The sequence below is a fragment of the Sitophilus oryzae genome, unplaced genomic scaffold (assembly GCF_002938485.1).
Source record: "Sitophilus oryzae breed Bouriz unplaced genomic scaffold, Soryzae_2.0 scaffold_213_pilon_pilon, whole genome shotgun sequence".
In the NCBI taxonomy this organism is placed as follows: domain Eukaryota; kingdom Metazoa; phylum Arthropoda; class Insecta; order Coleoptera; family Curculionidae; genus Sitophilus; species Sitophilus oryzae.
The window spans coordinates 221,906-240,393 of NW_022146767.1; the positions used below are offsets into that span (position 1 = coordinate 221,906).

The 18,488-nt window shown below is 31.6% G+C and overlaps 1 protein-coding gene across 2 annotated transcripts; it reads right to left on the bottom strand.

Moving 5' to 3' along the window:
• Positions 1–670: 670 nt before the first annotated feature.
• On the bottom strand, positions 671–18,247 carry LOC115884208 (probable ATP-dependent RNA helicase DDX46). 2 transcript variants are annotated; one of them, XM_030902709.1, is made up of 18 exons: positions 18,147–18,247; positions 17,673–17,999; positions 17,513–17,618; positions 17,304–17,453; positions 17,032–17,248; positions 16,816–16,978; positions 16,549–16,760; positions 16,327–16,491; positions 16,041–16,268; positions 15,747–15,889; positions 13,702–13,851; positions 13,444–13,640; positions 13,242–13,385; positions 13,008–13,180; positions 9,032–9,244; positions 8,815–8,970; positions 5,494–5,693; positions 671–1,412 (listed from the first exon to the last, which is right to left on the bottom strand). In XM_030902709.1, the coding sequence occupies exons 1-18, from the start codon at positions 18,155–18,157 to the stop codon at positions 1,170–1,172; spliced, it is 3,198 nt and encodes a 1,065-aa protein (XP_030758569.1). In that variant the 5' UTR covers positions 18,158–18,247; the 3' UTR covers positions 671–1,169. The 2 variants fall into 2 exon arrangements, with proteins under 2 accessions (XP_030758569.1, XP_030758568.1); XM_030902708.1 differs by having other exon boundaries at positions 5,494–5,711.
• Positions 18,248–18,488: the final 241 nt, after the last annotated feature.

The window sequence follows — 18,488 nt, forward strand, 5'->3', positions numbered from 1 at the left end:
CCAGACACAAAAATATAACTTTATTACACTCTGTATAGCATAAACAATTCTTAAAACAATTGACCATGATTGTGAATCTTTAGGTCAACAAACTAATAATGTTATTGTTGTTCGCGTAATCTATTACAACTGTTTTACAAAAAAATGGTAAAACTGAAGAAATGTATAAGCAATATCTGGTTTCAAATAAGTGATTAATAGGAATTGGTATATACAGGGTGAATTTGCAATTGAAGTGCAAATATATTAAGGGTAGTATATTTCGACCACAGAAACACAGTGTATTTAAAACGTAGTAAAAATTTTCACTAAAATTTATCCGCTGCCATGGTGGTTTGTCAAAAAACACGTTTTGATTGGTTAAAAATTACAGGTGTGGAATTTTCAAAATAAAATAACTCTTTCTAGGCATATTTGAAAAACGGCAAAAAGAAAATATGTTTCTTTTATCAACCAACCCTAAAAATATTTGCACTTATTTAAGACTCGCCCTGTATAGTCTGACCAACAAGCCAGGAAAAATCCGGTAGATTTCATCTAAAAAATAAAGAAAATACAATTTGCCTGTTAATTTAAGTGACAAATACAACTGTCAAATGTCAGTGTCATGTACCATCTCGTTGGACAGACTTAATATATTTGTAGTAAATCATTAAAAAAATTAAACAACTAATTTACAATATAATTTATTTGCTTTATTATTCGTAAAGTTAATTAATATAAATCAAAGATACACTAAATGAAATTACCATACGATGAAAAAAAAACGGCGTCAAAGACGGCTGGGAAATGACAATCGATGATGATTTTGGTGAGGTCAAGCCCTAGACGTCATTTACTTTGCAAAGTTTTCTTCTGTATGTTTTAATGGCGCTTACTGCCAGTTGAGGGCCTTAAAAAGGTTGAATTTTATTTTTACCTTGAGTAAAAACGATTTTTAAATGAAGTAATTTAATATTCAAAAAAAAATTGTGTGTGTCAGGAAACTTTGTATAGTTTTTTTATCTTTCTATAATTAATGTTAATTTTTGACAAGTTTTATGTCAATTTTTAGTAAATGACGTCTAGAGATTGACCTCTATAAAATAATCATCGATTGTCGTCCCTCAGCCGTCTTTGACGCCGTTTTTTTATCGATCACAAGGTATATTTTATAATAAATTATCTTTCTACACCACTTTATATCTGTTCTTGTTTATCATATGATGACCTGAAGTCTGTAACTTCAGTAATTCTTCCTTGATCAACCTGGTGATTTCCGACTTGGCTTTAGACACGGCCATATCGGAGGTACTCTCGATGGCCAAGTACAGTTTTCTTTCACCATCGGGTGGCGATTTGCCTGTGGGGACGTAAGTACCCCTCACTGTGATGCCTGCCTCGGAATATTCGGATATTTGTGCTAAGGCCTCCTGTAAAAAAAGGTTGTGATTGAGAGATTTGAAATAAGATAGACTCGATTACCCTGAGGTTTCTAAATGTCCGGGTTTTTAGGGTGTCCTTATTACTACAGCTGTAATAGATTATATTTAGCTTAGATATATTATCTTCATTTCAGTAGTATACATGAAAGTTTTTAAAATAGTTTTAAAAAACTGTTTTAATTCAATGTTAAAATTTCACGTCAATCGGTGCAGGTGTTCAGAATTCGGACCCTAAAACCCTCGTTCACTGGCCTACTGGCATCAAGGTACTCTCGTTAGACAAACTTTGCATACATAAATTCATAATTTATTGTTCGACGAAATATGTAAAAATATAATACGTAAAAACACCAATTTCTTATTGTTGATATTTATTATCTCTTCCTAGACAAAATGTATTGTACTTCTTTGTTTACCGGTAAACATTAAGAAAAAGAGATAGCGTTGCGGAAAATTTCCAAAATGTCTAACGACCATCATGACATAACATCATACCATATTATCGTCTTTTCTAGACAAATACACAAACAAACGTCTTACAAACGATGTGTTGTTAGCTTTAAGATATGTTTTTCGTTCGGTTTTAACATATTTTCGTTTTGTTGCTAGCCAATTTAGCTTAATCTACCGTCGGAATGAACGTGTTTCGACATAAAAACAAATTAGTGCAGATAAATATTAAATAAGTTCGGTGTATCTAGAAAAATCAAGGCAGTCGGAACAGAATAAAAAATAATTTGATTAAATTGTACATTCAATAACAAATTAAGAAAAACAGATTAATATTTTAATGCACAAATTCCAATATGAAGTAACTTATCTTGTTTTTATTTACTTACAAAAAATTTAAAAAAAATTGTGTGTAAGCCTAACCTAACAAAACAAACGAACAAAAGCACAAAAAATGTACAAATAATAAAAAATATCATACAATACAAATCAATTCAAAAAAATTTACGTCATTAAAATAGACATTGCAGAACACAAAAAAAGGTATATCAATAAAATTTTATTAATAGGAAAATTGTAAATTGATATAATCATGTAAAGTTATAAAATATTAAATATTAAATACTAGATCTTTAACCAGAGTGTGAGATGATCAAAATTTTAAAATTCAAAATTGTTCATGATTAAACATCAACAAAAAAGTCGTTTACCGCATATAGGGATTTCTCCAGTAAGTATGATTTCAGAGCTTTGCGAAATGCGGAACAGAATGAAAGTGACTTTTTTGGCATTGTACAGTATTGAGCCTTTAACTAGTTCTGAGCTCGGGCTTGGCAGATAAAGATCGTGCTCCGCATTCCTAAGTGGATAGTTATGAGATGGCCTTTTGGGAATAGCAGATATGTGCTTGCGGATTAAGCAAACGGATTCAAAAATGAATATAAAGAAGGAAGAGTCAGTATTTTGAAATTTTTATTAACAGCTATTAAATTGGAGGATTTGAACGACATGTTTGAAAAAGTGACATATAATGAATGTTTTAATATAAATGTTATTTTCAATTTATTTCTGTAATCTGTACATTTTCTGTTTCCTCAATAGCCTACAAATTTTTTCACACCCAAAATACACACTTTTGTACAAACGCCTAATAATGTTAAAGCTTAAATTTATTTAAGAAAAGGGAAAATTTTGAACCTAACCTACAATTCGTATTTATAGTGGTTTACAGTAATTTGTTAAATATAGTGGTTTACAGTGTTTTTGTTAAATTATATATAGAATAGAATATTCTCGTTGATTTGGTTTGAAATAAATATGAGAATGTCCTCCAATGAAACTGCAAGTTGCTTAACTCTAATAATTGTAATTCTGAGCAGAGATTATACAGATTATAAACTTAGTTTTTTCTTTATTGTTTTTCGTGGATCCAATTTTCGGAATCGGGCACTAGTTAGGTTACTAGTTTGCGCACATAGCACGTCCACTTATGGCCTCTAAAATTGTGCACAGCGCCGCACGGTGGGGTATTAGCATGAAAAAGGTGATCGAAATTCGAAAAAGCAAATGTGTTTAAGATTTCCCAAAAAAAGATAAATGATAAGTTAAATCATGTCTGCCATGAATGGCGTTGCTATGGGTGTGTTTAGTTGCATTCATTTGTTTCAACGAAACGTCAAAGTTGTTACTTCTCACAGATAAGAGGTAAATGGCTAAATTTTATGTTTAAAATTATAAATTGTTGTTGTTCTAGTGCTCATTTTACGTTTATATTATTGTTTTGATTGAAAATGGCTCAGCAAGCTGCAGGTATGTATTCTACAAAAACGTATTATTTATTTTGATATTCTCTATACTAACGATTTTTTTTGCTTCGTTCAGAAAATTTTGTTCAGAAAATTTTATTAAATTTGTGACATTTTTATTATACTTAGAGATTTAGTTGCGCATTTCGAAGAATTCAGCATATTGTCTATATATGTTTTACTTAGTAAACATTGGGCTTTCATACAGTAAAATAAAATACTGCGACTTTTTGCGACTTTGCTGATAAAATGAGAAAAACATTCTTGGTTTCCTCTAATTTGCCAATCAGTGATATACTAATGCGAGGTGTAAACTGCGATGGCATTGCTGTGTATAAAGCGATCGCATTAGTGCCATTAGCAGTATAGCACAATTTCACATTAGTAGTGACTTTAGTGGTATGGGCATTGCTCGCGGATCAGTCGTAGCATTAGTAGTATTAGTTGCGATATTACTACTGGCATTAGTGGCATTGACCGTGGAAACACTGGAACAGTGATTTTTCTTTCTTTTTTTTTAGAATCGACGAATTATCCTTTATTTTGTTCATATTATTTCTTCTTTAATTGAAAAAAAGAGATAAAATAGCAATAATTTATATAAGGTCAACATAAAAAAATTTCGATCAACTATCTGTGTCAAATACCCCACTGTGCGCCGGACCGGCACAGTTATTAGAGAGATATCAGAAAACCGAATAGCGTCATGCAGTATTTACGCGTACCTTATCATGGTTACGATGTGCGCGAGTCAATTTTTAACGCAACACCCGCTAATAACGTTACCGCCTGACGTAATTTGCGGATCAATTATACCAAGCGCTATTTCTAAAACGTTTAAAAATTGCTTAAATGGGCATGTGCGGGTATTTGACAACCAGGGCCGGCCGGCGAGATCTTTTATTTTAGGTTATGTTTGAATTGTTTTGAATTATTACTTTAGTTTTATTAGGTAATTTGAGTTCAAGTAGCTGGGATTAGTTTTAATTAAATAAATATGGCCCAAAATATGGATTCCATCTCTTCCAATATTAAAGAACCTATAAAGAGGCTTAGGTTTACAGCAGATGACGACTTAACCCTTCTAAGAGAATTTGTTGCTTGTTGCCCTAAACCCACTGGCAGACTTTGAACAATAAAGCACTGGAAATAAACACTTTAGCCCTTTAATTTTAAAATACCTAGTAAACAAAACAATTTCAAAGTTTTAAATTCAAAGTTAGGTTAAGTTTAAATAGCGGACGCGACGCGAATAGAATTCTTTCCGATCCGATAACTATAAATGAAGAGAGTTAATACCACCTCGCGTAAAGGAAATAACACCTGGCCTTATTAACGTCCATGCACGCTATTCGGTTTAGCAATATCTCTCTATTACGCTGTTTATTGTTATTTTACGCGAGTTTATTTTTGCGTACAGGAAATTTTACTCGTTTGCACATCGTCATAAAAAACGATTTTCGTACCACGAATTAGGGATAAGATTTTAATCTGTATACATATAGTATACCTAATCTGTGATATTGGTATCCAGGTACAGTATCACGTTTATTATAATGCTTTAAATCAAAGGTTTTTTAGTATTTGCGCGATCCTTACCACTTTTTTTCTCGCTAGCTCGTGCGCCAAGGCATAATCAAGGCCATGACGTGTCAAGACCGTGGTGTGTCACAGTACTGAATTTTTACCCCATCGCGCGTAAAGAAGATTCACTTCAAAAATTCCTAATGATGAAATCTGGCCTTTTTCAAAGTTCGGTGTCTAATATACAGAATAGGTAGCTTGATAGATTATTAAAATTAACCTGTTCTTACCTTTGAAGTGACACGCCATCTAGCCTGTTGCGGGAAATCATTGATCTCCAATTCCTCCTCGTATTTTCTGAACGTCTGCTCATTATCCTCGTCCATTTTATCTTCATCATCTTTGGGTTGATAATTCAGCTTATTGTTCAATTTGGCAGCCAGCTGTTCGGCTACGGTCTTAGCCGTTATCGGCAACGAAGAACTGGTACCTAAAAACAATTTCATATCTATATAAATAAAAATTAAATGCTGTTCTTCGGTAAGCACATCATATATAAGAACAATTTGGGTTAGAAGAGTTGGGCTTGACGTGGAACTTCGTTCCTTCGCGCGGCGATCTTCGTTGCGTAATCTTTTTAACCTATAAGGAGTTTCTATTTTCTTCTAGTGTAAGGGCTTAATAGGATAATTTCAATGCTCGGTATTCAAGTACTGACTAATATGTTTTTAATAAAATGTAGTAAATTTCCTCTCTCTCTCTCTCTCTCTCAATGTAAAAATATTTAAAAAAATGTATCCTCCTCTGTGGCAGATTCATTCATCATCAAAAGTCCTTTGGATTAACGCTGCAGTGTTTAGTAAAAATTACTATTTTTATTTTGTAGATTTTCTTACAGTGTAAGTGGCGAAATATCTATTCTTTTTTGAAGAGGAAAAATATTTGTTCTGCTTTTTCAGATGTTAATTCGCCCACCTTCGCCCACCGAGCAATTATAAATCAAAAAATAAAACACACTCTACCCCTAAATAATATCTTATTACTTATTTCAGCTAAAATTGAAAAAACGTGCGGAATTACATAAATAAAAAGCGACAACCAACGGCAAAGGGACAAACCGCCGGGTCGGCATGAGCCAATCATAATAATTGTAATAAAAATATCACACATTTGCCATCCCAAAACACCGGCCGGCGTCAAGTTAACACTTTAAACATAAGCATATTGATAACAACTAGACCTACGTCGAAGTAAGGAATATTTCAGTATCGAGTTTCGAGTCCTCGGTTCGTGCATTTCCAGGGATTACGATTACTGCCGGCGCAAAAGTAACGAATTAGCTTAGTTACGAGTAACGAGTCCTAAATTCAAATAGTAAGCGTTACTTCGAGTCCTCGTAAAGTAACTGTTACTTTGTAACAATTACTTAGAATTTTTACATCACTAGTATGTAATAACTTTTCGTCCGTACCTGTATAAAACTACTGAGTAAAAAAATATACATTTCCGTGACTTTTTGCGTAAAAAATGTCTCTGGGTAAAAATCGCTACAAGCAACCGTTCTCAAGATATTTAGAACGGAAATACTCAATAACTGTCATTATTGACAAAAAATAGAGTAGATATGTTAATTATTTGACTGAAATAATAAATTCGGGAAATTTTTATTTTTTTAAATTAATCATAATTTTTTCTGCAAAAAAATGATGATAAAACAGTTTCTATTGAAATTTTAGTACAAAATGATTTTCAATTTATTAGTTCAGTCTAATAACTATTTAGTCAACACCAGGGCCATGTAAGTGAAATATTAAAAATGGTTCCAGCAAAAGTTTCCCAATTATGACGGGTGATGGCGCTGATCGTCAAAATCTTTGGACAGGGATTTTGCTCACCGACAATACGACGTGAGCTACGACCGGACCAGGACCAATCAGAATGATCAGTCTTTCTTGGACATTTGCCGCGGAAGTGTGTGTTAATTTCTGTTGTGATAAGTGTGGTTGTGTTTGCAGTTTGATTTTTCGGTTTTGATATTATGTTAAAACTAATTTTGAATTATTGTATCACCTGTTTTTATGTAATAGTACTTTTTTTAGTTCTATGATCTGATATGTTATGATTTGTTAATGTTTATTTAACAATGTTAAACCAAAGAGGTTATACTTAATATATCAATTTGCACAGCCTAACTTTTTTATCAATAAACTTTGTAGATTTTCAGATTATTTAATTCCTTTTGTTTCCGTTTGTAATTTTATTTTTAAGACATATTATGTGATTGTTTCACATAATATGTTTTAAAAATAAAATTGCAAATAGCGAATAAAAATAATTAAAATAAAAAAGTGTATTTTACAATTCCCCCGGCCCCGCACCCCTTTGGCTAACCTATAAATGTCAACTATGTCGAGAGATGGCGTTACGAAAATGGAACCGATTTATTACAAGGAACTTGGGCTTCTTTTTCGTTAGTATATTCTGTGGTCAACACGTTTAATTTATGTCAATGATGACAGGTATTGATAATTTCGATTCCAAATGTCTCGAGAACCATTACCCGTAGCGATTTTTACCAAGAGACCTTTTTTACGTAAAAAACGTCGTAAATGTATATTTTTTTACTCAGTAGTTTTATACAAATACGGACGAAAAGTTATTACTCTTCAAACCAGTTAAAAAATATGTAGGTGGCGTCCTCTACAAGTAGGAGTCATATTGACAACAAAATCAAATTTTTCACGTCAAAAACTACCAGGAACCAATTTTCATCCATATATTGACATTACTTCAGAAATTATTTGGAAAAAATCGACATAAAAATAAAACTTCTACACCCTGTATTTCCGAAACTAAGCATTTTAGGACATACATTTATAGAAACTTTTTACATATTTTTACCTGCAGAATATGCTGCCGAAGTTTCCGGAATACAGTTCGGACCACCCTGAATGTACAGCTGGTTCCAATAAAATTGAGTACAATTTAAAACATATTTTTAATATTTCGGGCAATATATTCAATGACACCAGTCCGCCATTTCTCTACTCATGTCATGCTGACGTTCTGAAAAATTTATTTGCCACTTTGTCAAAAGCAAAGTTGTTTTATACAATGTCACAATAACCTTAACATGTCAAAATACTTGACACATAAAATATACACTGCTCAAATATTCGAAAAAAATGTGCAGAGTCGTATTCATTTTTTTTTTTGGAACCAGCTGTACATATATTTTATACTCATGTTTTGAGAACCACTGTTTTTTTACTGGTTTTTCTGTTTTTTAAATATAATATACTACCTATGTCATAATATCAAGATATTATATTATGTTTTTTAACTAAGAATTAAAAAACCATCCAATATTTTTTTCGAAAAATACCAAATTTAAAAAAAAATCGCGAAAATACACTGATATTAACCTATAAAAAGATATTAACGCTTCTCAAAAGTAAAAGTAAAAAAAGTAGACGTAACAACATTGCAATGTAGGTATACTACGACGTGAGAACTTTTATTTAGTTTCCTATATAGAAAAACTGTAAATCTGCTATATTTTATTAATAATTAATTATATAATTATTAATTTTTAATCTTATTATATTTACCTTTAAGAATCGATTCTGCTGCTTGTTGTGGTGCGAATTTAGTATCAAAACTGCTTGTTTTGGTAAATGTAATTTTCGAAGCCAACTTCTTAGCTAACTCTAGCTTATCAACTGCGGAACCAGCGCCAGCACCTTGAGCCGCTGCTGGATTGATACCTAACAAATTCATAACAACAAAAATAATTAATAATTCCTATAAAAATACGACATATTATACCAAGAGGAGCTTTGATTTCCTTAACAGTTCTCTTTGTAGCAAACATGCTTTCAATTTGCTGATCGATGTCTTGCTCGAGATCTTCGTCGTCGCTATCTTGAAGCCCCAAAGCGGCCTTTTGGAACTTTTTCCTTTCATTAGCGATCGCGGCTTCGTTTTCGTCAAACTTGAAACCTTTGCCGCTAAAACCTCCACCTGTGTGAACTTTCTTTCCTGGAAAAAAACGCATAAAATCATATTTTCGATTGTGTTCAAAGTATTTTTAATATTAAAAAACATAGATCGTACAAGTACAATTACTACAAACACAATTTTAATTCATAAGAAATTCTAAAAGAAAACCAACAGATTTATTCTCTACAAAAATTAGTATACTGTATGATCGAAAAAAAAACGGCGAACGATCGAAAAAAAATGGCCCATGAAATGACAATCAGCGATAAATTCTGTCCGTCTAGTGTTGTAAAATGCTCAAGAATTTGTTTTTGGAAAACGTTCGCCGAGAACGAACGAACAAGAACGAGAATAAACGCGCAAAGAAAATAGATTAGAAAATCAATCAGTGTCTTTTACAAATTTTATTCAGAAACTTCTAACTTTTTCTTATTATTCTCGAGAAAAATGCAAATTCGAGAACATTTAGAACGAAAGGAAGAAAAAAAAATTGGCGCCGGGGGGCACGTATAGCCGCCCATACTAAAATATGTTAATAAAAAGTTGGTAGGCAGATCGTTTAGTTTCAAAGTAAAGGAATTTTTTCAATTTCATTTATCTTAAAAACTGTGACTTTGACTGATTTTGATGTTATTACAAATTTTGTTGCAAATATTATTCCTAATCTTAAATTGAAAACCGCGTTTCGCTAGCTGCTGTAATTTGGGAGTTATAATAACTCATTTTGACCTATTGGTATGGTCAGCTAATAAAGAATAAATAGGTATTCACAGAACACGTTATCCTTCTTTGTGTGTATACTTTTATTGCGGGGTAACTATCAACACCACATACTAAAATTTGAAAATTAAAACAGCAAATCAGTAGGTAAATCTATACAGGGTGAGTCTTAAATAAGCGCAAATATTTTTAGTGGTAGTATATTTCGACCCCAGGAACACGTCTTTGAGGTTTTTCTCGCAAAAAAAAAATGTTAAAAATCGTGTATTTCTAAAGTTTCCTGTTATTTTAGAAAACTTTTTAGAACTGCCTGTTCATTGCAAATTTTCCCACTTATAATTTCTTAATCTCTTATATTACCAAATATATTATAAGAATATATTGCTAATAAGAAACTGAAATTGAAGCCAAATTTTTGAGATGGAGCTATACAAAATCCACGTAAGTCGGTCCTTTTCGTTTAACAGTTTTGAACTACGCAAGCGTGTGAAGGTGTGAAGTGCTTCGCGATTAGTTAATTTATTTCATACTAACCACTAAAAGTAATTTTCTAAGTTTCTATCTACCACGTAAATCAATTTAGCGTCTGACTATTCGCGCCTTGACATAAATTTAAATTTAATCTCTGACGTATTTAAACAAAAACAAGAAACGAATAGATATGGCGAATATCTAAAATAACAGGTTGAAATAATGCCATTACCAATAAAAAAATATATTATACGTTTTTAAGAGTTTAGAGTTTAAAATAGTGCACGGGCAGGTGACAGCGTTCAGCGATGAAGTAGACGAATCAGATCGTTTTATTTGACGCGTGCGCACGAAAATCCTGTTGAACTAAAAGTATAAACTTATGCGAGATTGATTTTCCTATTTCTTTTCTTTGGCTTCTGTCAAAAAAGTTACTGAAATTCTTTAAATTGAGTGCCTGAACGGATCAGATAGGTAACTCTTTTTACTTTCGTGGAATAGAAAAGGAAAATAATAAAACAAGTGACAGTTTTTCCTCTTCTTACAAAAATCAACACGAAATGTCATAATTGTCAAAAGTAAAATGTCATCAGCTTTTGACATTTTTAAATATCAGACCAATGCCGTCTCTAATAGAACAGCCTCGGAGTGAGATTTATGACGTCACACTAGTTAGATACTACGGATTAAAAAATATTTTGTAGAATACATTAAAAACATAATTCTCCCTCGTATTTTTGGTTTGTATTTTAAAAATAATATAGTTTACATGAAATATACATAATATACAGTTAATAAATACAATGTATACACCTATTTATAGTAATAAATACTTTGGCAAATAAACTATGAACCATACAAATACGGCAAATATTTTACAATATACAAATAATGAATAGGTACATAGGATAATGGGTAAAATGTAAAATATATTTTAAATTTTGGGGTTTGAAAATCGATCTAATTTAACAAAAAACATTCAATATCTACTAATAGTGATATATTATTATTTGCATTCACAAAATTTATATGTATATTTTGCAAGTATCAATGTTCAAAAAATTATATTTGCAAATAATACAATATCATAGAAAAAAGGCTATGAAATAATGATCGCTGTCATTTCATAATATATAAAATTATTCTAAAATTTTTGATTTTCTTGGGATTTCGGGAAAAACGCTGATTAAGTTTTCATTTGGTTTTTCATTATTTAAATTTGGTTTAAAAAAAACCTTTCGGCTAACATTGTAGCCTTCATCAGTGTTGTGTCATATGAAAAAAATAGTGTCAAATATAATCCAAAAAATGACATATAAAATATTCAGACTACACACCACATAATGTTTACTGCAATTAATAAACTAATATAAACTTGTCAAAAGATAACCACATATTTTTTAAAATTATTATTCTTAACACTAAAACTATCTACATTGACTATGGAGTACAATTTCAGCAATAGTCAATGTACCTATTCATTATTTGTATATTGTAAAACATTTGCTGCATTTGTATGGTTCATAATTTATTTGCCAAAGTATTTATTAATATAAATAGGTATATATATTGTATTTATTAACTGTATATTATGTATATTTCATGTAAACTATATCATTTTTAAAATACAAACCAAAAATGCGAGGAATAATTACCTTTTCCATGTATTCTACAACATATTTATTAATCAGTAGTATCTAACTAGCGTGACGTAATAAATCTCGCTCCGAGGCTGTTCTATTAGAGACGGCATTGACGACTAACCTAATAAAATTAACACTAGAAAAGCCCGCGGGAACTGTCAAATTCAAAGTTATTCGTTTCACAGTCTATAGCAATATATTCTTATAATATATTTGAATATTATCATGGTTACGGCTTTACTCTATGGTTACGGCCTTAAAAGGGATGCAAATACAGAAAAAATTCGGTGGCTCTCAAAATGTTTTAAAAATAAATATATATAATTTTTTATAAATTCAAACTTGAATAACTTGGTTATCTGAAAATATTTATGGACTTATCTGAAAATTATCTGGACTTATCTGAAAAACAGTAAAGAGAAAATATGTTTCTTTTATCGCGATCTACCAACCCTGAAAATATTTGTACTTATTTAAAACTCACCCTGTATAATATGGTGTATTATAAATAATGTACAGAAAATACAATATGATCGAAAAAAAACGACGTCAGCGATGGCTACGAAATGAAGATCGCTGTCATTTTATATGTAAAATTATATGATCGTCATTTCCAAGCCAACTGACCGCCGTTTTTTTTTCGATCATACGATATTTTGTTTTTTATTATTTTTATAGTAGAGTTGATATTTTTTATTATAAAGCTGAAAGAATTTTTCTTATTTTTTTTTTGTTGAAAAAAACACATACACACCAAACATGTTTAAAACAGAGTTCTAAACAGGTTTTAAACAGTTTTAAACAAATATTTAAAACATAATAACCTATATAGTTTCCAGTCCAACACAACGGTAGTTTTTTTCCATCATACAGTAAAAGAATTAAATAATTATTAAAAAATTTAAAATTAAAAGAATAAAAAACTTAAGATAAATAAAAATAATAAGGACGTATTTAAATAATCTTACCTTCTGACTCCTGTTTGGTTTTATAATCCTCCCACAACTTTCTAAGTGCCTCAGGTACAGCCACACTAGCAAGTTCAAAGGCCCTAATAATATCGCCAGCATACCTACATTGTTCCGGAGTTACAAAAGTGTAGGCAAAACCTTTGTTGCCTGCCCTACCCGTTCGGCCACATCTGCAAAATATATGAATTTAAGAACTTGTAATGAAGTTATTGAAGAAAACTCTTCAATTACCTATGAACATAGTCTTCATAATGATTAGGGCAGTCATAGTTAACCACTAAAATTAATTGTTTAACATCAAGACCTCTGGCTGCAACAGAAGTAGCTACTAACAATTTTACCTTTCCCGACTTAAAATCCACAATTGTAGAGTCCCTGGAAATATAAATATACATATAACACAAGAATATTAATCATTATACAGTAAATATACCTATCAAATTGATCAATTCCTCCGTGCAAGGACATACAGTTATATCCTGCTTTCATTAAATCCTTCAACAGTATATCTGCATTCTCCTGCTTATCCACAAAAACTATTATGCTGCCCTGTTCCTGGTAAAGACCCAGAATTTCCAGTAACTTCAAGAACTTCTGATCCTCCTCCAGAATTACAACGTTTTGTTCAACCTAGACCAGATTTTTTTCTATGTAGTTTTATTCTTAATAATTATTATTACTGAAAACTTACTTCTTTACAAACTACTGATCTACCTCCTACTTGAACCTCGATTGGTTTCATAAGAATTCTACGCGCTAAAGCCTCCATCTGTCTTGGAAAAGTGGCACTAAACATGACAGTTTGTCTATCTGGTCGGACATTGTCAATTATTCTCATGACCTTAAAGTATCAGTTCAATAAAATCACTGTTTTTATGTACAACTGAAGAATTGAAGTAGTATAGAAAAGAGTAGGAATATAAATAATATATAAAATACAAAACAGAAGCAGTGAGGCATATATTGTTTTATTATGATATCATATATTGTTTATAAAATTGTTTTTTTACCAATTCACGTTTTAATCAAAATTTTACACTAGGGAATGCAATCCCGCACCAAAATCTCAATCCTGCGAACCCGCGGGATTAAAGCAATCAATCCCACGGGTCCGCAAAATTGCGGGACTATAAACAATAAATGCTCCTCTTTGTACTCAACCTATTAAACTTGCTAATAAAAAGAATCTTTATTACTGAAAATTTACAATTTTTGAAAAAAATTGTAAAAAACTTTTAACTATGTACGACTAATATGTATTGAAATTATAAAAAACAATTTGGTGGTTTTTTTTTTAAAAATTTGTTTTAAGGAAAATACGAGGGTTTTTCGAAAAATATGCATTTATAGTCATACATTTGGTCCTAGATGGTACAAAAGGCATTGTACATTTTGCATAGGCCCACAATATTCCACACTGTTCATTAAAATGTTGTATCCTATGTTATAGGGTTTGTTTCTCTCTACAATTTCCTGTCTCACAATGTACCGTTTGTGTCCGGGAAGGGTTCATAGTTGCATAGTTGTCGATTTTCGAAAGAAATCAGTACATGTATATTATTTCGTATATTTTTCATTTTATTGATTTTATGGAAAGCACTGTTCATTAAAATGTTGTATCCTATGTTATAGGGCTTGTTTCTCCCTACAATTTCCTGTCTCACAATGTACCGTTTGTGTCCGGGAAGGGTTCATAGTTTCATAGTTTTCGATTTTCGAAAGAAATCAGTACATGTATATTATTTCGTATATTTTTCATTTTATTGATTTTATGGTTTGGTATGCACTGTTCATTATTCATTAAAATGTTGTATCCTATGTTATAGGGCTTGTTTCTCTGTCGTATCAGAATTGATATAGTGTGTATCTTAAACTAGCTGTACAGAAATTTGGACCGATGTATACAAAGTGTTCAAAAAATATATTTAATATTAAATAAACTTAAATTTTATTATAATTTATCTACTTATTTTATAAATAAAAATACTATTCTGATGTTGAAGTTTTTTTTAACTTGTGTTAATTTATCTGCTTTTGGATACAGTCTACATCAATAATTTTTTGGAATATGCAGAATGTACAAAGCTTTTTGTGCCATTTACTATGACTGAAAATGTATATTTATCGAAAAAAACGTTGTATTTTCCTTACAAAAAAAAAATAAAAAAAACGATAAAATTGTTTTTTCTAATTTCAATACAGATTAGTCGTACTTCGTAAAAATTTCGATTTTTTAAAAATTGTAAATTTGCAGTAAAACAGATTCTTAACCAAAAAAATTGTCCACAAGTACCGTATGATCGAATAAAAACGGCGTCAGCGATGGCTATGAAATGAAGATCGCTGTCATTTTATATGGGAAATGCCATCGATCGTCATTTCCCAGCCAACTGGACGCCGTTTTTATACGATCATACGGTACTAGTTAAACGCTTTTCTTCACTTACGCACATACGCCAGAAAGAAATCCTAACCTAACCTCACCTAAACAAGTAACTTGTTTGTTTCACTTATTTTTAATGGCCAAGCCGTGAGGGCAATCCCCCGGGTTCCGAGCGTCGACGCATCGGCCCGGAACGAAGCGGTTTGACCTTGATCGAGATCGATTCGGTTATCCAGTTAATATGTCGATCCCGCAGATCCCCCAACTCGAAATCTCGTAACTTTGATCCCGCGGAATCTCAGAGGGATCCCGCATTTGCGGGATTGCATTCCCTACTTTACACCATAACTTACCTGTGGTTCAAAACCCATATCAAACATTCTATCGGCTTCATCCAAAACAATATAAGTCACACGCCTTAAATTTGTGACTTTTCCACTATTTGCTGCTAACATATCAATCATTCTGCCAGGAGTACAAACAATAATTTCGGCACCTAAAAAAATATTACCATAGTCAGCAGATCATTATAATAATTAAAACTTGTTAACCTCAGCAACAACAGAAAATATTTAAAAAAAAGACAACACAAATTGTCAACACTAAACGTAATTAGGTATTAAAATTTCAATTTTTGGCTTTCATACCTCTCTTTAATTCAGCAATTTGTTCTGAAATTCCTGTACCACCATACACACAAACCGAATGCAGTCCTAAACTCTTGGTGAATTTTCTAATGTCTTTCCCAATTTGCATGCACAACTCCCTGGTCGGCGTCATAATAATTGATATTGGTCCATCAGTTTCTTCTAGAGGAGGTTGGTCAAGTATGTGCCTAAACATGGGTAAAAGAAAAGCTAATGTCTTTCCACTGCCTAAAACAATATAAAAACATAATTAAGAATTAATATTACTTTTAAATAATTAACAGACCTGTTTTTGCTATTCCAATCAAATCCCTACCAGACATTATGGCTGGTATTGCTTGGGCCTGAATGGGAGTTGGTTTGTCAAAACCCATTTTCTTCAAAATATTCAGTTCCTTCGTAGAAACTCCACATTGGGCCCATGTTTTTATCGGTTTTGGGCAACCCTTCCCTAAAATTATTTTTTAAATAACTATAATTTTGAAAATAAAACACCTCTTTCTAATACCTTTGACTCTGATGCCTTCTAATTCTTCTTTATATGCATCAACTTCTTCCTGAGTCATTTTGGCAATTTCAGGCACCTCAACATAAAAGTTTTTCCTAAAAGTTATATACACAATATTATTATGATCAATTTTAGCCAAGTCTTTTCTTTGTTTATTTGCTATATTTGCAGCTGTGTCTTTTAAATCTTCAGCTTCTTCTTCAGATGAATATCTGAAAAAAATTACCATTTAATCTCATTAAATTATTAAAAAATTATCTGTTTTACTCTAATCCATCCTGATTTTGTTCAATAATTTCACCCTTGTCTGTATTTGCTTTCTTCTTAGCAACACCCGTAACTATCACCAAAGCTCCCTTTTTATTTGAGTCTGAGCTGTCTTCTTTTTTTACATTTATTTTATTAATATTTCTAACTTCCTCATGAACACCTGTTAAAAATTGAATATTAAATATTAGCACTAAAATACAATGTATCACTTACCCTTCATGAATGCATCTAAGGGATCTACATCATCTTCCTCATCATCTTTTTTACCATTTGACTCCTCAGGCTTAGTTACGATTTTCTCTACTACCTCCATCTTCTCAACTTTTTCCTCTTTAATTTCTGTATCGTTTTCTTTCTTTATATCAGCTTTTTCATCTGACTTATCCTCATCTTCCGAATCGTCCTCTAAAGACCACTTTTTAATGGCACCCTATAAAAAACATAAAATAACAACCTCTAACAAAGTTTCAAATTTAAATACTTACTTGAGGAAGAGTTAGATTTGTTGTTAAAGACCCCGTTTTGGCATCTTTTTTAACAGCTTCCTGTTCTTTCTTCTTTCTTTCGGCTCTCCATCTTTCAATCCTTTCCCGTCTTTTCTGCATTTCAAGCTCCAGTTTTTTCTGTTCCTCTTCCTAAAAATAAGTATTAATAATTAATACTTATTAATTAGGTTACAAAACAGTTTACATACTTTGTCTAAATTTGCTGGATCAAAAGATAATCCTGAATCATCTTTTTTCTCTGGCGTTCTGGACCTAGATCTTCTTCTGGATGACTTTTTTTCCTTACTATCACCCCTAAAAAGGTCAAAAATTATATCATAACTACATAATCATATAATTTTTACATACCTTCTATCCCTACGATCCCTATCACGATCACGATCCCTATTACGGTCTCTCTCTCTATCTCGGTCCCTATCTTTATCTCTAGCCCTCTCGCGATCCCGATCCCTATCACGGTCCCTATCTCTATCACGTTCCCTCACATCTCTATCTCTAGAACGACTTCTTTCACGATCCCTAGCTGATCTTTCCTTAGATCTGCTTCTATCTCTGGCAGATCTTTCTTTTGAACGACTCCTTCTCCTTTCTCTGGATTTGCTTCTTCTTTTACTAGGTTTAGATCTTTCTTTACTTCTTGAACGAGATCGGCGTCGTCTTCGCTCTGGAGTATGACTGCAAATTAAAGAGTTGAAACATAACAATTGCAATCCTAAACAGCATGCGGCATTAACAAATAACTAGCCAAATAAAATGAGTATTTCAATAATTTTATTACACCGAATAATGTTACTGCGAATTATTATAAATAACTGTACATACCTTCTGGCCATGATATACAATTAAAATTAATTATAAAACAAATTTATATAAACAAACTTTAATGTACGTAACCTACACAACTATGACAAGTGACAACTAAGACCACAGAACATAGACAAAAAAAATTTCAAAAGTCAATGTCAACACTCTGGAATACTCTTATTCTATGGTAATAACTATATAAAAAAAAAACTATTATATAAAATAGATAGGCAACTTATAATACATTGCACTGCATAAAAATAAAAACTGCTTTATAAAAACTCTTCTATTTGTTAACCAGAAATTGTGTGCCTGTGTGCTGGTCAAAAAATACTATAAGAATAAGAAACCAAATGTAAC